Source organism: Anopheles merus, chromosome 3R, assembly GCF_017562075.2.
Source record: "Anopheles merus strain MAF chromosome 3R, AmerM5.1, whole genome shotgun sequence".
Lineage (NCBI taxonomy): Eukaryota > Metazoa > Arthropoda > Insecta > Diptera > Culicidae > Anopheles > Anopheles merus.
Genome location: NC_054084.1, coordinates 24,851,430 through 24,873,603, shown reverse-complemented (window position 1 = coordinate 24,873,603; position 22,174 = coordinate 24,851,430). Strand labels below are relative to the sequence as shown.

General features: G+C 41.8%; 1 protein-coding gene across 3 annotated transcripts in view; it reads left to right on the top strand.

The window, feature by feature from the left end:
- LOC121595913 (netrin receptor UNC5C-like) overlaps positions 1 to 22,174 on the top strand; it is a 55,969-nt gene that overhangs the window by 9,333 nt on the left and 24,462 nt on the right. For all 3 annotated transcript variants that reach the window (XM_041920306.1, XM_041920307.1, XM_041920308.1), the window contains exons 2-7: positions 6,318 to 7,358; positions 7,571 to 7,787; positions 11,589 to 11,785; positions 12,783 to 12,861; positions 13,921 to 14,091; positions 14,643 to 14,894. In XM_041920306.1, coding sequence (XP_041776240.1) covers positions 6,684 to 7,358; positions 7,571 to 7,787; positions 11,589 to 11,785; positions 12,783 to 12,861; positions 13,921 to 14,091; positions 14,643 to 14,894 — 1,591 coding nt within the window. In that variant the 5' untranslated portion in view covers positions 6,318 to 6,683. The remainder of the gene's footprint in view (positions 1 to 6,317; positions 7,359 to 7,570; positions 7,788 to 11,588; positions 11,786 to 12,782; positions 12,862 to 13,920; positions 14,092 to 14,642; positions 14,895 to 22,174) is intronic.

Here is a 22,174-nt window from a genome sequence, read left to right as displayed (position 1 = left end):
AGAACAAAAACAGTAATTTCGATCTAGCTCGCGTAAGTTTAGATGAAACCTTCTTTCATTTAATTGCGATACGATCGTGTAAAACTGGGTAAAAAGCTAACTTTGCGATTGAAACCAATGAAACAGCGACGGACCCTTGACGATGAAATTCGAAATAAATTCTCAAGTATTCACTGTTTTGTGTAATTGCTTGGCCTTCCACAAAGTCTCGTTCGAAATCTAATCAACGAAATTGTAATCCCTCTTACCGACCTTGTACGGAAACAGTGGGTGTTAGAACCGTCTCGCTTTCTATTTAAAACGATGGTTTGGGTTCGGATGAGAAACGCCCGCCGTGTAACAGCTGCAGCGCCTCCCATGTCAAAGAAAAGACACGGAAACAACCTGTTTCTCAAATTCCAGATCGCTAAGCATAATTGCCTTCGTATCATTCGGAGGATGTTGCTGCAGGTGACCGACCATATAAGAGCTTTAAAAGCTAATGTCACAGAGCGGCAACTGCTGTACAGTAAATCCTGATTTATGGTACTTTTATTGCCCTCAGGTAAGGCTAGATGCGTTATTTTTTCGCTCTCACTGCCTCTTTATGCTGCCTGGAATTGGTTCAACGTACCGACCGGCGCACATAGCCTGGGCAGCGGCTGCCTTAAGAACATCAGGTTTTGGTGAACAACCATAAACGATTATTTAACTTCTGCCGGTTTTTATGAGCACTAGAGAGAAAAGGTGAGATTTTTTTCGACCCGTTGGTAGCTTGAGCTTGTAATCAGCTTGAAAATATTAGTAAAACGAAGCGAGCAGCCTCCTTCACTTTGCTGTGTCTGGCCGTAAATCTTTTTCCATCATCCGCATTAGATGGTGGTTAGAAAAAGGAGCCGAAACTAGAACGTTACCTAAGCTACAAGCATTAAAAACATGTAATTGGTTGAATACAAATCTACATTTTACTTATTTATGTACCTAGATAAATAAGAATGTTTCCACATGTCATCAACAATATGATATAATTGTTTTCGTATTCAAATATTTTTTAATCAAGCAGCTGATTTGTGAAAGTAGGTATCAACAGTAATGGATACTCTGGTCGTTTGTCAGTTGGCTGTTGAGCGTTTGGCGCGATCACATTTAAACCGGTTTATGTTGGTAGCTGGAATTGTTTTTTTTTTTTCGTTCACAAACTATAATATCTTATGCTTTGGGAAGAGCTTCCTGTATGAATTACACCTTTGGCACCTTTGGAGGGTTAGACAAAACGTATCAATTTCAAGCCATTCTCTTCCTTTGCTGGTTATTTATTTTACATGTTGGGCTTTATCATTTCATATCAATATTTATCATCATTATTTAGCGCATTTTGAAAACAATTTATTTTTATTTCCAAAACTAATTTATAATAAAAGCCTCAACAACGTCCATGTAATAAAATAGTTCATACTACATCAACCAATAAGAAGTGAGATGGGCATTGCTCTGTAATCTATAACGTTGGTGTGTTTTGCTTTATTTATTTTTATTGCTGGGGATAAATTTGTTTGTTTTCAATATTGATTTTCATACAAAGAAAATAGACATTTGGTAGTGTTTTCCTTTCTAGCCATAGTGCTCCCAAACCATCACTGTCAACCCCGTATTTAAAATGGAGCAAAGTATCACGAAATTTGATATTCCAAATAAGAGCTCTTCAAATTTCCTACTGTCCTTCCTCAAACAAATTTTATCGAAAAATGCTTTCCCAGCTAATGTTCAATATTTCACGTGATACAGCATGTTATTGAAATGAAGCTTCTGCCAGCACATCTGCAACAGTCAATTTACCATCATCCTGCGCTTGATTAGGAGTGTGAAATTTCGATAGAAAAGGGTGTTTGGCTCTGAAGCGATACAAAATAGCGTCGCATCCGTATCCTAAGCCGGTAGACCCTGACAACTGATACGTTCCAACGTGCAGCAATGGACTGGAGAGGTATCTTAAATTAATAAAAACGAATCGATCAACCCTTGTCACAGGCACGGCAGATCCATGTCATTGGGAGTTTTTTGCTTTGTTTAAGCGTTGGAATACTCCAGAGGTTGTGAGCTGTGATTTATTTCCCCTGCCAGAAAAAGTCACGAGCGAACTCTCTAGGTGCCGTGATTTCAGCCCAGGATAATGGTATTTATGTGTGGCTTACGCTGAAGGGGGCACTCGAAAGATTGTCATTCCCAAACACTCACCGCTGTCGTATGTATTTCACTTGTAAATATGTCGTCCCGTGAAGTACTCTCAACGCCACTCTAGTGCTTTTTTCCATTGCACTGTTGCCGATGAATCATACACGAATCTCAAACATGCCGTGGTAATGATTGATGGGAAGCCACGATGATGGGATTGCTTTTATCTTCCTTCCCTTAGGAATTCCAGTTACGTAAGAAAAGGACAATTCTTTGCCTCAACTGTGTGTTATTTGTGCGCTTAGGAAACACTCCCATAACCCAAAATTTCGACCTTCAAGTTTTTGTGCATCTTACACTTCCTTCCTTCTGGACGCTGTGTGAAAAGTGAAGACTGTACACTCTTCTCTCCGAAACTGCTGATCCCTTCGGTTTTCAACCCTGGCGCCAGCATTCTTCCATCCGCTCGCTTTGCACCATTGCGCATACCCACAAAACGGAGGAAAAAAGAAACCTAGAACTACGTTGGGCCTAGGCTCGGAACAAAAAATTGTCGTTTATTTTGCTTCGTCGGCTCTTTTCTCGGCATCAGCCCAGCGAAACACGACACATGTTCGTAATTCGATGCCGCTCAAGATGAACAACACAACAAGAAACTTTGTTGCAAGAAACAAGCGAACAAGAACATCGTCTTGCACTTTTAGGGTTCAGCATGAATCAGCAGCAAGAGTAATATTGCATACTTGAAGAAGAAAAAGCACTAATCCAAATTCTTGATTTTTTGTCGTGTTTGCTATTGCTACCATAATCAGCGTTACACCAAAAACAAACTTATTCTCTTCGGTATTCAACTTCAATTTTCTAGTTTTTTTTTTCGGTTGGTAATATTTCGGTATATTACTCTGATAACTATTACTAGCTTAACTATGTCTTACTTGTATACAAGTACACACAAACTACACAGTAAACAATTGATTGCTAATAGTAATTTCCGACAGTTTCCGTACATCTATCGCTTTCCCTTTACGTACAACATAATCCTGTAATCTCAGCTCACGCTCGAGAGTCTCTCGAGGACCCTCCAAAACGAATCAATCACAATTTAATGGCTACACCTATAATTTAACGTACAATTCCCATTACTATTCTGTTTTTCCTTGGCACAAGGGCGTATCAATCTGGAAATCAATACTACTTAGAACTGAACTGTTTCAGCTGCAACCCTTGTTTGGTTGATTTTTTTTTAATGCAGCCCAGAAAAGGCTTTCTCACGGACACAATTGATCTATAGCACTGGTAACCGGGGATTGAGATTAATCATTGTTATTTACTGTGTTATTTAATTTGAGGTTCCGTAAAATCCCAATCGAACCGTGTGGTTTGGAAACGCAACCACTATGCCGTACATTGTCAGTATTTAAATAAAGTTTTTTAAGCCTTACTATTACAATATTGGCATAAAATAACCCTTAATGAAGGCTGGTCAATACACCGCAGGGTTTAAAAATCATACCTTCTGTTCGGTCGCACACACTCAGCCTATTGTGTTTTAATGTCGATAGAATCATCGAACACAGCCGTTCTGGGGGTGAATTTTAAAGAGTATTCTCCCGGTGCGATGGGTATCACCACCAGTTCCAGCGCTATTGTGTGAGAGTGTTATGGCTCATATAACTTGCACAGCTATAAGCTAACACGGTAGCATATCCCTGCGGGCAGAGTAGGTACGGCGACCCTGCGTTTTTCGCTCGATATCGATAGCGCATGGGATTGGAGGGAAAATTGTACACCCAAACTAAGGATGTGCACCGGGAGTCGAATCAAAGGTATGTGTGTGTGTGCGAGCTGTGAACCTGGTGGCTCTCACACTCACGTGCTGGTTTTGTTCCCCTTGTTAGAGTGCGATTTAAATTGCAGGCAATCGGGGGGTGTACACAACCGTGCTAGCTGTAGTTGGTATGCAAGGCGAAGAAAACAAGAATACAGCGCCGAGTCGAAGAAACCCGTTGTGACGAGTTCATTTTGCATAATTCATTGCAACGCCGTACACCTTGTGAATGTTACATCGGGCAACCTTGCTGATGGAATCGGACGAGGGATCGACGTACCGCTCTCGTTCAGTTCCTTGACGGCAGCAGACGATACGGTCTTGCCCTCCCGTGTCTGGCAGGTTTGCCGACTGTCGGGAGCCACCGTTATTTATAGTTGTCATTAAATAATGTGTGCGGTAAATTTATTTTTCTCCCTTCAAATCACCCGTTCGCAAATAGGCCTCTCCCGTACGACTCTGCATTTTTTTCACCACTCAACATTCCATACCTAACTGGTTTAAAGTACTGCTCCGTCTTCACCTTTCATTCATGAAATTTTAAAATGCTTCATTGATTGCTAAGTGTAGGGGCAGGGAATGCAATTTTTGTTCAACTACACGCACTTTGTAATACAATTATGGTGCTAATTTTTAGTTGGTGCAGTTTTTGCCTTCAGGATTCCGAAGAAGTGTATCCAGCCGTGTTAAAATTTGCAAATATATCGATTGATGCATAAAAACAGAGGCTAGATCGATATCGCCTTGCGGCTGAATTACATTGCATTGGCTTCAGCTTAACATTCGCATCGTACTGGCAGCAGATACCCGATACTGGTGCATGTTAATATTTGCTCATTTGCCTGCTACCCAGCATGTTGAATTTACCATAAATGCATCTAAAGTAGCAAATGTCACACGGTGAAACCAGATACATTACAACAGTCAAAGTCTGTCCCTGGCGGTGTGAGAGCGTTCTCAAGAAGGATCTGTGGACTTTTGCTGCCTCTCGTTTTCATCGACCCTGTCGGGACGTTAAACGAGTTTCTATCGTGTGCAATTTCTGCTCAGCATGAAGAAAGAGAACGCAAGGGAGTGAAAGACAGATTTTTCATTCCTGTGGGAACATCGGCATCGAAAAATGTCTTCATTATCTGGAAGATGTTATCGGACCGTTTCATCGACATCAGGCTTGAATTCAATTTATTAAGATTGTGAAACCGTCGCACCGCTTTTGGGGGTATCAGTTTCATTGCGGCCACAATCAACAGAGCTGTGACGATTAAATCTAACATCGCTTTCGCCAGATTGAATTGTTTCCGTTGTGAATCAAATCATTTGCTTACCACACAATATTCAAATACGCAGCGTGCAATATTTCTTAAAGCGTGCATATTTGCAAACCAGATCAAATATGAGGTAGTTTATACAAATATCTCACCCTGCAGCTGATCTGGATAGTTGAAACCAAAATTTGACTTGTAGTAACAACCGTGTGCTTCTAATTGTCCTATTCTTGATACTTACTTTCCCTGATTGGTTTCCTTGCTACAGCTCCACTGCTGAACTTTCCACTATCACGCTACCAAATTCAATTATACCTTCGCCTCACGCTCCACACAAAAACCATAAACGAAACCAATCACTAACAAACACTTTATTCAATTTACCAATTACAGGTATCACCTGGCTTGACAAGCAGTTACTCTTGGCAACAATAACCGGCAACCGTGTAGTGTCATCCACCGGCAGGAGAGAAAAATGCTCACCATCCTTCGGCAAACCAGCGCCGACGTCACTGAACCAGACGGAACGAAGAACAAATTAGCGAGCAGCAGCAAAAAAAACGCATCCCATCTTGCTACACGGCTAGCGAACCTCATCCCTGATCCTTTCGGGACACACTGCACAGTGAAACGTTTGCAGTGTGATACATTCGGGAGTGAAATCGTGGAATGAACGATGTGGTGTTACCGTACTGTCTCGTTTCGATCGCTCGTGGTGTCGTTAAGCCAGCTTGTTGCAAAGCGTGTACATACTAGACACAAAGTATAACATTTTAAAAAAAAATGACACGAGCCATAAAGTCGTAGCTGTCGCAGGGTTTACTGTGGTTTTGTCTTTTTCAGAAAATGTGTTGTTTTTCCAGCAGGTGTTTGTTAAATACGTGAATATAACATTCGTGTAGTGTATCCCAGGATTACTATCTGGTTATCAATTAGTATTTTTTTTAATTTGTTTACATTCGAAAGGATCGTATTTTATTTCCAATACATCCACACGTTTAATATTTTGGCATTTCGGCCACAACCTCAAGTTTGGCGTTGGCGTAATTAATGGTTTGTGTTTTCAATTATAGATCCTTTTTTCTCTGTGAAACGGAAGTGATATGTGAAAGCACCAGATAGCTTGTGAAATATTGTGTAGGAGTTGCTGATAAAAAAAAAGAATCGCCCGAAAGAAATTCCAACAGCCCTTTCGGGGTGGATTTGCTGAACCCGAGAAAAGCACCGTTCGGCGAAAGTGGACACAAGTGAAATAAAAATAAACCCCACCCCCTCCCCCACCCGCGCCTGGTCAATGTCGCTGAAAGTGACTAACGGGTGGCCTAATGTGTAGCGTTGTGCCGTTCCCACCGAAGGGACACTGCCCAGCCAGCACACATACGCCCTGCCGCACGCCGCACTCAAGCTAACAACGGCTACTGCACCCGGGGATCGTAAACATGGGGATATCAGAAGCGACATTGTTTCCATTATTTATCGGCCTGCTCGCCTGCTTGGCGGTGAATGTAATTGCTCTGAAAGTGAATAAGGATCCGCAGCAGCACCAGCAACGGTCACACACAGGTGGTCCGCTCGACCGAACCGGTCGGGCAGGAGGTGGTGGTTACACGTCGGCAAACGACGATTTTGGCTACATTTCCGATGCCATGCTGCCGGATGTGCACGGCGACGGTGCGGGCTCGCCGCTCGGTGCAGCGGTGTCAAAGGGCGCCGGCAGTGCCAGCGGTGTACCACCGTTCAAGTCGGATGTGTCCACCAGCCTGCCCGCTTTCTCTGGCACGGTCACCAACGCGAAATCGCCGTTCGGGGCGGATGATCCGGACGAGGAGGAGCCGGACGATGACGAGGACGATGGGTACGAGGATGGGGGCGAGCTGTTGGGAAACTTCGATGAGGACAGCCGAGCGACGGAAGACCGAGGACCGAGCGGCCACAAGCACGACTCGCTGGATTACACCGATAACTTCGAGGTAGCGGCAATCGATCAGATCGAGAGCTTCGGTGCGGGGAACGATGGGACACCGCTGCCGGTGTTTCTGGTAGAGCCGAAAGGTGCTTATGTCATGAAGAATCGACCCGCCAAGCTATACTGCAAAGCGTCCCATGCACTGCAGGTAAGTAAAATTGAGCTTTTTGGTTTGGTTTTCATTTTACCGTACGGCAAAAAGCCACCAAATTGAAATCGCTTCAAAAGTGAGTTATTGTGGCTCACATCCGCACAGCAAATAAACGTTCGGCTCGTTCGATTGTACGAAAGGCGAGAAAGAAAAAAAAGAGCGCAAATGTTTGATATTTTTCGACATCTTTCGCTCTCCGCTATCTGCAGATCTCGTTTAAGTGCAGCGGCAGCACAAAACCTCCACCGACGGAGAAAGAACACCACACCGATCCGCACAGTGGCGTCCAGCTGCAGGAAGCGACGGCCACCATCACCCGCGAGCTGGTCGACGAGTTCTTCGGCAAGGGCCCATTCAAATGCGAATGCCGAGCATACTCATCCCGTGGCCACGTCAAGACACAACCGGTTACGATCCAAGTGGCAAGTAAGTGTTAATTACCGACTAGTTACCATTTCTCCCGTGCACAGGGGAAGTTAGCGCGTACGTTGAGCACGGCCCCGGGGTTGGTTATTTATGCACTTGATGTTCATTATTTGCTCTTTCCCGAACCCGAACGATGCTTCGGCAGGAATGCCATAATGAACGGGATGATCATGGGCAAGAGGAGGCTGTGAAACGTTGTAAAAGACGGAGATAATAAAACAGACATTCGGGAAAAGGAGTTGGTAGTAGGCATGATGCTTTACGTTAATGCAGCAAAAGTAATTTAACAAGTTGGTTCAATAATTTAATATTTTTTATCGTTTGTCTCAAATCCATCAAACATGCGGTACTGTGATGTAAAATTTAATTACAGATATCATTTCAAATATTCGCCTATAATGTATGGGTTTCTGGATTTGAATACTTTTTAACGGAAAAAATACTGTTAGCTAATGGAAGGTGCTGTGTGAACAAGCTGCAACGTAATACCAGCAATTATTTCAAAAGCTTCTATTGTTCAGTTTTGTTCCCGCGTGTAATCATTGCTTATGAGGCAGTTCTGTTGGCAATTCTTCGACGTAATTTGAAATTTAAATTAGCATTTCGAGTTGTCCACCTTCGGGTACAGGTGATTATTTCAGCTGATCATTCCAAACATTTAGAACGTGTAAAAATTTGCAATAGAAGAAGCAATATTCCTGTATTTAATAATCTAAGTTTAACTAACTGCTTACACTGTAAATAATAGCCATTCATTAATTTTTAAGCCTCAGTCGATATGCCTTAGTTTATGAGTAAAACAAAGATGAAATATTCGATTTAAATGACTCTAACTGGAGCTTCATTATTGAAAACAGCAACTCCTAACTTTGTCTACTTTATGCGCCTTCTGTACGCACTCCCCGTACTATCCCCGTAGTTATTTACAATAAATCTACAATGGTTTGAATGTAGGAAAAAAAATAATTTATTAACTTCACTCATATTTACCGCATCGATTTTTTCTTTCTTTGTAAGGGTTGAATCGGTTAGACCCTTCTTCTGGGTAGGGTACCAGAAAGCGCGAGATTTATGAGTTCCGCCTTCGAGGGTCTGAAAATTAAAAACAAATGTCTGGCCCCAAAACCATACAGGCAGCGCAGAAAGAAGGCAGCAGCAACCGTAGCAGAAGGTTATTCTGGCAACATTTCCTTTCCCCCGAAAACAGAAGAAACCATTCTGGCACATTCCTCAAGATGAAAAGGAAATAACTAACAACAAAGCGGCAATCGGGTTGAGTAGATTGGCGAATTGTACCACTAAACGTTGCTAAAATTGCAGTATTTAATATTTTTGATGAATCAGCAAGATATCTTAGGGCGAAATAGCTGCGAAAATGTATTAAAAAGTTACAATTTTATGCTATGTTAATAGGCATTAAATTTAGTTATGAATAGAAACACTGTGCAATGTTTTTTACAAACACCATACAAGGTTTGTAACAGTATATCGATGAACGCTGTATTTGCCTTCATTTGAACCATCTCGACCAAACATTTCGTTAGAAGGCGAATGTTACAGCTGTTGTAAATATTGGATCTTAGGTCACAACATTTCTCGTACCGTGAGAATAGTGGATGAAAAATATCCATGAAAGACAACCGTTGTTTAAAAGCCGATTCTTACACCCACCATCAATCAGGCTGGCAGGGAAGAACAATCAGAACGCGCGCGGCCCTTGTCGTCAAATTAGTTTTGGAAAGTATCATTTTTTAATGTCTTACATTCTTCTACGACGAACAAACCAGCAAACAAGCGCTGTGCCGTTTAAGAACGATGGTTTGACATGAAAATCGAATGGTACCTAATAAATATTCGAAAAACATCGTAGAAACACAAGATCTCGCCTGACTGAGGGCACAAGCAGACTGAGGGCAGTGAACAGAGCAGAGGAATTGTGAGAAACCCCACCATGGGTCGTGTCTTGGGTTTTGGGTGTCCCAAGACCACCGCCGGGTTGGAGTTCAGCACCGGAAACGTCATCGACAGCGATGATCCGTTACGTATCGGAACGCATACGACAACCCCGCGCGAGAGAATTCATTTTCAAACGAATGTGTTTTCATTTTCTTCTCCGAACCCTCGAAACGCATCAAATTATGCTGACAGTTTACATAATTGAAATAGAAATAGCCGTTTACCACATTCATCACCTCGGTGAGAGTGTGTGCAACCTCCGATGACCTACGGTTTTGTGCCCGATGACAACAACCTATCAAGCTAACCGATTCGAATGCAAATTAGCCGCATCAATGCTGCTCGAATGCTGCTTTGTGTCCGAGTCAGTTGTCGAGTGTTGCAACGCGCACATCATGTTATTTAAATGAAGAAGAAGGTACATTCGAAATGCGAACGATTTGGTATACCAAAGAGCAGGAATAATCGACAACATCACAGTTCAGATCAAAGGTGAATGGCTGCACCAAGGCAAGTCTTCGTTACATCAAGACAACCAAAATTTATGACTATATAGAAAAATGACTCATATTGAAGCATTTTTTGGAAACAACGACTACAAAACATCGTTAAGAATGTTATAAATAGTCTAACAATCAAGTAGAGAAATGTGCTCTTTCACACTCTTTCTCCTTCAAGTACACTTTATGCAAAATCGCAAAACAATTTCATGGTTAACAAGACTATACCACCAAACGCAACCCTTGACCTCATTGAACTGCAGCATAATACGGCTTATTATTTACACACTCGTTCGCAACTACACGCATCGTTGACAGTCTGTTTGTGCAACCAATGTTTCCCATGGTAAATGCTACCACAAACAATCTTAACTGACCAGCTTCAAGAGCAAGTAAATGTCTTCAGGTAATTGTTAAGTCTACCTCTTAACCTCCCTGGAGCGTGTTCGCTCTCCTCCTTTTACTACTTCAACCGTACTTCACCACCTTGCGCTACAAGCATGCCCCAAAACAGATCGCGTATCGGCTTGACCGCTGCCAGTGACACATGATATGAACACCTTCCGTTGAATGTGACACATGATATTTGAATGATTCGATGGGCTGATGTACGGCAAAGTATCAAAGAGGTGCGACCCAACAATAACGTATTCAACATTAAGCTTATTATTCTTGGAGTAAATAAACTTCAACGTGTGTCACGAAGGTCGTTGTCAACCATCTCAAAATCTACTTCATCGACGGGCAGTTGGGCATGTCTAGCTATTATTTACTTCATTCGGGCTCATTCCATTTGAATTAAATTTGCTTCACATGAACGGATTAAGCAAAGAACAGCCTAGACTCATAACTGTGTGTGTGTTTGTTTCCAAATATTATCATACCTAACGTTGGGTCATTCCAGAAGTGCAGTCTTGTAGTGTTCTATCGAATGAACTTTGAAGCAGAAAAAAAGCAGAGAAAAAGGAAGTTAGTGTTGAAGTTAAAAATTATTTATACGGGTAGAAATGTTGATAAAGGAGCATCAATTTCGTTGCACAAAAACCACCAAACAAGTGCGTGTCAGATACAAAGTAACCTGAAAGAAAGCAAATAAATATAATCATATTGATAGACAGCAAGGGGATGAAGCAGATGAAAACACAACACAAACCAAAATACAAGCATTCATTAATTTTTACAGGGTGCATCTCATAAAACTACCGCTTCCTTCTAACCACTCAAACGTTCATTGCTCAATTCCGCGTGCCCGTTTTCGCATCTTTTTGCTTAACCACATTATTCCATCATTCGTTAACGTTGCTGCTTCTTTTCATTTCTCTGTACTTCGTTTTTTTTTTTGCAGCCATTAAGAAACAAATTAGCATCTCACCGAAGATCGTGCGCGTCGCCACGGGTGGTCGGGCCGAGCTGAACTGCATCGCGAATGCAACACCGGCGGCCAAAGTCGTGTGGCTGAAGAACAGTGTTCCGGTCCAGGCCAACCCACCTTTTGTACTGCTGACCGAGAACGCGCTGCTGATTGCTCGAGTCGAAATACAGGTAAGGTTTCTCGATTGGTCTCACCAACATTCACGGTGCATATGCTGGCAGGCAGAGCAGAAACTGAAGCTTCCTCGTAGAATGTTTTTCACCGTCTTTACTTACTTTTCAACAACGCAACCTGATGCCCCGGCGGTTAGCCGTCATAAGTTCGAGAACCAAGCGAAGCATTTGCTGGTATGAAAGCATCCTTTCGATGCGATAGCATTGTGGGCTGGAACGCAGATCTTTCTTTCGTTTCACTATTGTTATTTCATCCGCTTCCTTCCTCCGTCTGGCGTTGCTGAGAAACGATCTATATTTCTGAGCTCATATCCTTTTTATTATTATCTTACCAAGATGAAATCGGTATCGGATATTGTGTGCATTTGGGATCAAAATAGTAGGCGAAAAAAAATGAAGGGATATGATAAAAATCCCTAGGAGGAAAAAAAGCACACCAAAAGGATTCGATTAAAACTCGTCGAAAGACGAACTTTTATCCATCAGAGATATGGATTTCCTGCACGCTCGCCCAGCTTTGATCGTCTTTTTGCCGTCCTTCCGTGGAAGCCGAAACAGAACAGCGCTCCTTTGACCGAAACCTAACGATTTCTCGTGAAAAAAAAACGTCTCCCGACTGAGAACATTGTTTGTGGTCTAGCGGCACAACGAAACGAACAGCATTCACAACGATACAACCGATCTTTTTGTTACATAATATTGGAGTGAGCGTTTTTTTTTATTATTCGAGAATTTCTTTTCTTGTAAGAAATAGAAACCCCACGCCGACTGATTGCGAAGGAGGGAGAGGGCGGGCCAGCTGGCATTATTCTTATTTTTGTACTCAAATTTCGCTTCATTGTTATTTCTCAACCCATATCAAAGACAACAATACAACATAAGGCTGTTGCGCCGTTGGGCATTCAACGCTGCTTGCCGTATCCATCTCATCGCCGTAGCCTGCTCTCATCCTGGCTGACTGTTCATCTGTTTCGTCTGCTCTTACCTTTCGCAGGACATGGCCAATTATACATGTGTTGCGGAGAACATCGCCGGCAAGCGCGTATCAGACCCAGTTCCAATCACCGTGTACGGTAAGTGTCCGGAATCACTTGGTTGCTCATCCATCCCACAGATTTGTCATCTGGTCATTTGTGTTACAACCGAAAAGCACTGCAGTAGAAAGACTATTCCCAGCAGGACCCTTAAAAACCTCAAGGATGCTCAGCATTGAAACATCATAGCCGTGAAACAGGTCAACCGTTCTGTTCGGGGTTCGGTTCAGTGTAGCCTTACCCCCGTGGTCTTAAGGAGGCTGTGCTTGTCAATTCTAACTTCATTTACTTTTCTTGTTCGAAAAATTATGCACCCCTACAATTTGCTCACAACTGCTCTTTAAAGCGTCCCCTAATGGACAGGCGTCACTCAAGCTGACAGGGCGAGAATTCTTCTGGGAATATTCTCTTAAAATTCCACGACTAAATTATGGTACTCCATTTACGCCGGGCGACACCACACCCGGTGCTCGAGCGGCTCTCGAAGAATCTTTCGAAAAAAACCGTCTACACGAGGTCGATGACAATCACTTTCCCCTCACTTGCGCAGGAATAGATAAGCATAAAAATGTGGGTTATTTGTATGTGCTGATGATTGATCTGCATAAATTTCTTCCTGCCGAGCGGGGCGAGAGCCTCGACTACCGAAAATAATGCGAGCGTGGAAAGCCTTCCCACGGTGCGCCGGTAGCGAAGGATGGGTTCGAGACCGTTTGAGACGGTTGACATCAAACATGTCATTTTTCCATCATCAGAATGTCATTGTTTTCAGCATTTCCCTCCACCTCGTTGCGGGAGGATGAAATTGTGTAAACTCATTTACATTTCAACTACAAACTGTTATATACGCTTCTGCTTGCGGTAATGCACGAGGGTGAACTAATGGTATTTTGATGAAATAGAATTGCATTAGAAATAGAAGTTCATAAGACATAGCTATGGTAAACTATTTTCTTCTGAATACTTTGAATACGAGTTCATAGATAAGGCTTTTATTTGAAGAGTTGTAAAGCAGTTGACTAGAGTTTCAATATTATCTCGATTAATTCCTTGTGTGTTATAATAATGTTTACCATATGTATTCATACCATTTCACAGTTGATGGAGGATGGAGCTCATGGGGTCCCTGGACGGACTGCAAATGTCCCGGCCATGGCAAGCAGGGCCAAAAACGTACCCGTGTGTGCAACAGTCCAGTGCCGATGAATAATGGTGCACCTTGCAAAGGTGCTAGCACAGAGTCCACGCCCGACTGTCTGCCTTGCTCTGGTAAGCAAACTTAATTTGAACTTTATTGTATTATCCCAAATTAGTTTAATCATTAGATTGAATTCATTTTCCATTTGTATTAATCCAATTTATACACGAGTATCCTAGTAAATATTCATTAATTCATACTATCATCATTGATCCATATTTACCGTCCATCTACCATTGTCAAGTAGACGATGTCCAGATTGTGAATCCTAATGGATATCAATTAAGCGGTAAGGTTTCATGCATTCATTCACATTTTGCATCTGTATTTTCTTATTATTTCAAACTCTTGCATGCATGCTTTAAGTTTGCATAATTTTGGTCCAAATTTATTATGTGCAATTTTTATTTAGTAACCTGTTTCTTCAAAACTCCAAATTCATTTAAATTGCATGACTGTCATCAACTATGCATGACCATCACCACATTTATGAAATAAAATCACATTGAACCTTTTTGGTGGAAATACTTTACCTTTGGAATGTCGACTTGTGTAACGTCTTCGTCAATATTTAACGTCAACTCTAACGCTCTCTGCCTTTTCGTATAAAATTCAATTGCAGCCGGACGATGGTCCAGTTGGTCCGAGTGGAGTGAGTGTGGCCCAGACTGCACCCAAATTCGACAGCGCTCCTGTGTCGGTAGCTCGCCGGCCACTCAACTAGGGTCCGTACCAGTGGCTTCGGCTGCCTTGGTAGCTAACAGTTCCTCAGCCCAAGCATTCGCGATCGATAGTGGAACTATCGTCAATTGTGCCGGAAAGAGTCAACAGTCCATCAAATGTACCGGGGGGCTATGTAACTACACAGCGCAAGGTAAGTTATAGTGCATACAATATGCATATTTTCTAAGTATATTGACACTTTCGAAATACCTAAATCATTCCTTACTTATGATGCCTAAAATTTGTGTACTGCGAACTAAGCAGAGGAAGTACTTTTCAGTCTTACTTTTAATACTGTTCAGTCCAAGCTTTTCTAATGTGAATTTCAAGCAAAAACTAAATATGTTACGTTATTAACACGATGTTTATTTAAAAAAAATCATCTTCGTTTTGTTTACGGTTTTCTCGCAAAAACATGCTGACCTTCCAACTGGTAATTGAATATGAACTGTTCATTATTCATTAACAAGATTTTCATGATGGGATGCCACCATTCAGCAATGTGGCTCTATTCCCTAACAAGAGGCGAATCTAGTGCAGTATCGAGCAAAATGCTAAAACGGCAAAGAAGCTAAAATTTTCAACAACGTACAATCGTACGTACCTTCTTCGCTCGTACTCTTATCATTCGAAAAGTCACGTGCTTACCCTTACCATTTGGAAATCTGGACTTAAACAGCAACGAAAAAAAAACACACACAACGATCAAAACGCTGTAAAAAAGACATCCAAGACGTTTTACTCCTCCTCGTCGGTCATCCCAGCACATCTACAACCTTTTTGGATTCGCTAATGAGATTATCAAATACATTGTCCTCCCAGGGAATGATTGGATGACAAGACAGAAAAGCAGGAAAATGTCACGATCGTTAGGATTGAGATGACATCTACAAAATCCAGTAGGCAGACAGGGCAGACTTTAAGGATTCCAGGGTACGTTGCGTTCTCTATTTAATGGAACCTTTAAAAAACGAGCGCTCAGCCGATGGGTATAAACAATTTTCAAGTGGCTGTTGGCACTGGTGTAACACCGGAAGGGAGAATTCGCCTCTTCGCACCTTTTTGCTGCTAAGTACACAAAAACCAAAAGTCACCTCAAGTAGCCGGGTGGGTAAGGTGCTTTCAATTATATTTAAAGAACGCAGCGGGAAACTTTCGCCCGCGGTTTTGGGTGGCTCTTTTTGCTGCATTTGGCACTTCTGGGCAACATAAATCTTGGAAAAGGTACGACATAAATCACATTAACCCAGGTCTATAATAATTCAATTTTCTTGCTCAGCATGAAGTCTAGGTCGTGTGAAACATAAAGAAAAAATCGATTCCGATCAACCGTTGGGCAAAGTAAATACGAGATAGCAGGGAGTGCAGATCGCTTTGGTCAAAACTATAGCAAGCACAGATAATTGATTTTTGAAACAGCTTAATTTAATAATTCGTCTCCATGAAATTCATGAAAATTTAAATATTTTCACGCATAAAACAGAGCTCTAAATTCCAACACATAACAAAAATAGAGGGAAAAACAGAAATGTACATAAATTTCTTTGCACTTTGCAGCGTGCGTACTATCATCCAGATGGGCTTGACTTAAAAGCGTATTTATTTAAAGATTTACCACAAGAATTTTCCCCCCACATTCCTCTTTAGCGCATTCGTTTCTAAAGATACCGCGTTGGATTTCCGTTCGTGATTCATTATGCCGAATTAACAGCCCATCATCTTCAACGGAAAAGTCCTCAGGAAAAGAACGCCACTGGCATTGAGGGTGAAATATAATTAATGATGCGAACAGGAGCAGCTTCGCTACGCTACTTCCGTCAGCCCGGTGTCGAACTTTGTCCTCCACCATGCTGATGATAAAAGGATAGATCAGCGTGCTGTACGGTGCGTGGATGATGGTAATTTTTTATCGGTAATGGAATCATAAATTTGGTTAACATATTTGCGCAAGGACGTTAACCAAACATAAATAAGCAAAAGCAGCAAGGACTATAAAACCGAAGGACTAAAACAAATCATTCAGGATGGCCAAATTGCCGCCGTTATTCTGCATCATTTTGGAGGTGTTCCTAGTCATAAATTGTATGTGCTTTGGGCTCATCCAGCGTGTACAGTGTATTTGGCCCAGGACAGTAGCACAGATGAACATATTCTCTCTTCATGTGGCAACACACGAATGGTATGTGAACGTAAACAATGAAGACACTGGTCATGTGCCAACGTAAAGTGAATTTATTTTTCTCATATTCGTATGGAGTTTTACTTGTCCAAGGATTATCATACTTGATATTTATGCTACTAAGCACAACAAAACGTTTGAGCAGTTCATTACTTTTAGTGATCTCAACTTATGTGTTGTTTTTACTTTTTCAAACAATGTAAAATTACCTCACAGTTGTTCGAAGTATGCATACAAAACCATTTAAAATGATTCATTCGTCTAAAAGTGTATCACTATTGAGTTCCAGCTCGCTATCCCTAGCTCCTACTGTGACAAAATGCTTTGCCATAGTTCTGTTGCCTTCAAATTTCATATCGGCCGTTTTTATTACCATGTTCGATTGAGCAGATGGTTACTCCCAATATGATGTGCAAACGAGTTCATTTATTGTCAAGCGAATGTACCAAGCACCATTTTGATCGCTTCGAAAATTTGATTCTCTTGACTAACTGTACATCAATTTATGAAGTGCCTCCCTTTGCCGAAAGAAGGGAAACTTTGTTTCAAAGCACTTCATGTCGCTCGCACCAGTTATAGCTCTCCTTTATACTTTCGGTGGCGCCATATACCTCGTATCCACTTGCATATTGCAGCATAATGTTGGTACACTGTTGTGTCTGGTCTGCATCAATGTCCGAGGCGGCGGCTCATAATAGGGAACGACCGATCTCATTCCCCCCACTTTGATGTTGCCGATGGACAATGCTTTAGGGTTGCTAGTAAACTCCAGATGCTTGAGCCACTCGTAAGTGCATTACTTGGCTGGCATCAGATGGTTTAGGATATAAATTTAATTTCAGGAGTTTTTGGAACACATATGCTCCTACACTCGAACGAAGGGAGCAAATTGGATCGGTTGAGAAAGAACATCCACAACAAGATGGAACCTACTCTTCCCCAAGATGAAAATAGTAGCATAGACTCACGAATCGTAACTTTTTCCAATGGGTCCGAATGTTTTGTTCATATTTAACTTCTTAAATTAGCCTTTTTTTGGGATGAACACAGTTTTTGCTTAAATGTAACATATAAAGTATAAAGTTAAACAGAATGCATTAAATAAAATGTATACATATATTCTCTTCTTCGTTAATGACTCTGTTCCAAGGCCAGTAGTATGCACAACATTGTAGAGTCAAAGTTTATTGAAACTAATCGGTTAGTAAGTTAACATCAACATCATCCATGACTGATGGATGGAGTGTTGCATCCACACTCAAAACATACACAAAGTGGGAATAACAAACAAACACACCCAACAAGAAGCAGTTGTTCCGACTGACGAGTTTACAAGACACATGCTGAGCAATCAACGCCGTTCCGGCAAGAAAACATTGCTACCTAGAAAATAGTATCTAAGCTACAGTCATGGCGAGGCAAAGGAAGGCAAAACCCTCAACTCATCACAAGAAATTGGAGAAGCATCATTTCAGTCATTGCATCGGAAGTGTTGCTGTCACTGCACTGCACCTTTACGACCTCATCAAATAACAGTATGCTTCTTCCCCGAGACAACGGCAACGAGAAAGACTGAAACACAAAAAAAAAAGTTAGACATGAGAAATGTTGGAGGCGAACGTTGAGTAATACCTAACATCGAACTAACTAGCCGTTCATTCTCACTAGATATTAAGAGAAATCGAAAACTCTTCAAACCAAAAATATTCAACGAACATTAATTGTTGTTGATTTACACAAACCCATCCGAGCTAGCCTATTTTGAGAATTCGTTTTCCACTTCATCATCGCTACGCGGCGGAGACACTCTGGAAGATGTCGACTTCTCTTGTTCGTCTGTCGTCAACCGCGACGACATCATTAATTATCGGTGAAATTTCGACGCGAGGAAATTGATGATGAAGTGGCTCCGTAGAAGTCAAACGTTCATCAATGTCACAAACATGCCAGTGCAACGAGACAAAGAAATGGCTTGCACTGTGGCATATAGCATGCACGAGGGGCTCGCCTCGAATAGTTTCTTATACGCCTATCTTATATTTTCTTTATTCAAAGGCAAATCGTCGGCTACAGCAATATATTATTCATCGTAAACAACTTCCCACTTGATGAGTAGAATCTTCAAATGCCGTATTAACTGTAATATTATTTGCAATGTTTAGACATTTAATCAGTTATTTCGAAGCACATTCAGCTTCGCAGTATGAACCATGAACGGCCGAAAAATTATTTTTTAATTTATGTTACCTTATACTTCTTTACAAACAAATTCCTAAAATTCCTACTACTTTTCACAGAGGCGTTTGTAACCAGTCACAGAAGATCTATACGCCCATAAACTATTACACGTTGGTCCGTCCAAGACCCTTTCAGTTCGCTATCTTCAATGACACCATTTGATATGTTCCATAAACGAAACGGCTGCAAATGCGTGTGCAATATGGAAGACCAACGATTATCATAAAATGATAACGTTTTCATCAAACTAAACTATTCACCGCACCATTACAGTCCGCCCTTCTGTCCCCATCGTTTTGATGGTGATACTCGCCCATTTGCTTGGCACAGATAACGGGCCGAAAGGGCGATCCACATTAACAGACCATCAAGCGGGCCAGCACGAAGATCGAAAGGACGCCAAAATACCAGATGGAGACTTATCTTATCTGCAGCCCATCACTGACAGCGAACATTGTCCAGGCCGTCGAAAATGTCCAGCGAGTTGGAAGCCACGGGTTCGACAACGATTTCCCATTAGTGGTGTCAGCACAGTATGAATGTCTACTACCAAATATCCACAATCTGTGCATACATGCAATGATATATTCAATGCAAGCGAATTGAACCGCTTCATTTTGCCGTTTTGCATTCCCTTTTTATCTCTTGAATGAGACTTCTCGACTCAGATGCCTCAAAAAACAACCTCAGTAAAATCATCTTTCCGTCATCTAAAGTGGTTCACGGGTCTTCTTTCTGCTTTTCGTTTAATAGCCCATTAGTCAACACCTGGCTTTCCACACTCGTCATCATTGATGGTTGATGTTGGGTGAGTTTTATACGTCCAAACAGGAAGCCATAAATTATCATTGCTTTTGAAATCTGATGGTTCCACGTGTGATGCCACCTCGTATCCAAGACACAACGGACATCGGCTGCCCTCCAACGCAATCTCCGATCATTCCGCACGCACGCTCCCGTTTTTATGTCACTCCCGCGTACGTTGTCCGATCCCGATCCGGTCAATCGGGTATGAAATCGGGCGGTGCAGTCACTGATTACACTCGGCTGAAAACACGCTACCGTGATGGAGGTGATGGTTTGGTTTGATTCCCTTTTGAATCGTACCACAGTGCGCTGGACTGCAACGGAATCGACAGGCGCGATCATCATAGCGAATCAGCAGGTCTATCTGCTGCTGCTGCTGCTGCGGTTCCAAAGATGTTGCTCCTCGAGGAAATGAGAATAAATTTCCATAATTTTAATTAACCTAATCCTCTACAACCGATACGCCCACTATCCTCCAATTACGAATGACACCGGTTTCAATCCGGTTGCTTACAAAAAGGCTGATTGGATTGTACGTGGGCAGCTGAACTATTTTCCCTATCGCGAGCTTCATCCAACGGCTTAAGGTACACTAAGGTTCATTTGCAGCTAATCAGAAAGATGCTGTGAACATTTTCCATTGGACGTTGGAATTTCTAGCTTGAACGACTGGAATGTAAAGAGTCATGAATTCGTTCGTTTAATTACAGATTGATTAAATTTGTTAAATGAAAATGCATCAATAGAGCTAGTTAATGAACTTTCACTCAACACCAACTATTACTTCATGCTTTTTCAAAGGATTTGTACTAAAGTAGTGTGTTTATGGATGTCTACAAAATAAAACAATTTACTAACACTGTGTCCCATTGGCTTTACACAAACTATAAAACACTTAATACGACTTTTTCAAATCACAATCACGGATTATCACAAAACAGTGGGCGCTTGCCACTCACTATAAACAATCTACTACCAACAGTGATGTAATCCGATATGTTCTTTGATAGAAAGCAAAGCACTACAGTTAGCGAAGCTTACTTGAACAAATGATTAATTATACGTTTCGTCCGGTGCCCGGTATCGCGTGCTTACCACACCATTTCCGAATCCACGGTCCGCGCCATTTCGTCCGGTTCGCGGCTGTTGCTTAGGAGAGTTTATTCCTTTTTTCGACAGAAATTTACGTCTAGTCTACTTTACTGCTCAAACTCATGCCCACACTCGCGCATAAAACGTTGCTTTATTGATGTTTATGCTTACGCATCAATACGGAATATCAACGCATGTATCGAATTTTAAGATACTGCATAACTTAACGCAAACAATGGGTGGGTGGGTCGGATTTGGATTTTTAATGCTGCCGGTAAGAAATGTCAGACGACTTTCTACTTTGTAACCGTTTACATAAAACAACTCGTATGGCACTCCATAAAAATTACGATTATCCCAAACGCCTGTAAACCGAGTTTCGAGTTTATGCTGCTGATAAGCTGTGCCATATCGAATAACGCGAAGCTGTTATGCTGACCAAATGCTGGTACGCTGCTTTAAGCATGAGAACCTGTGTCGAAACGGGGCATGAAAGCCATGTTTAGTGACATTTGTTTGATAATCTTTTTTGGGTTTAAGAGATACACATGATGTTTAAAAAGATATAAATTAAAACATATATTTAATGTGTCCATTCACTTCAAAGCTAACATGAAATGTAATGTCAGATGTTTTTATTTACTACTTACAATTGTGTACACACCAAAAAAGACTGTAATCCCTCATCGACCCCAGCGAAAGCCACTGCAAACAGCAAAAGCAAAAACCGCGAGCTAAGAACGGTTAATTTATACTGTCGTTGTAATTATTTCGCCACACTCTGATTGCATTCTCCCAAAGCCTCAAGGGAAGCCGCATTTTTGTTTCATGTTCACTTCCTGTTCGGTTGCTCTTGTATAATGGTGGCTGGTGGAGGAATTATACCGGCCTGCCACGGTCGACTTGGGCTGCGCACGTGTCGCTTCGATGTCACGGCACTTGTGTGCGTGTGGGGCATTCCTTTGATTTTTATTAGCCTCATCACACTCGTTCCCGTCACCGGAGGATTTATTTCAAGTTAGTCTGTCACGACTCGGTGCATGTCCCAGAGCATGAATGTGCATTTGCATCTTTCATTGCTGCATTGCTTCGATTACATGTCGGTTACATTTTTC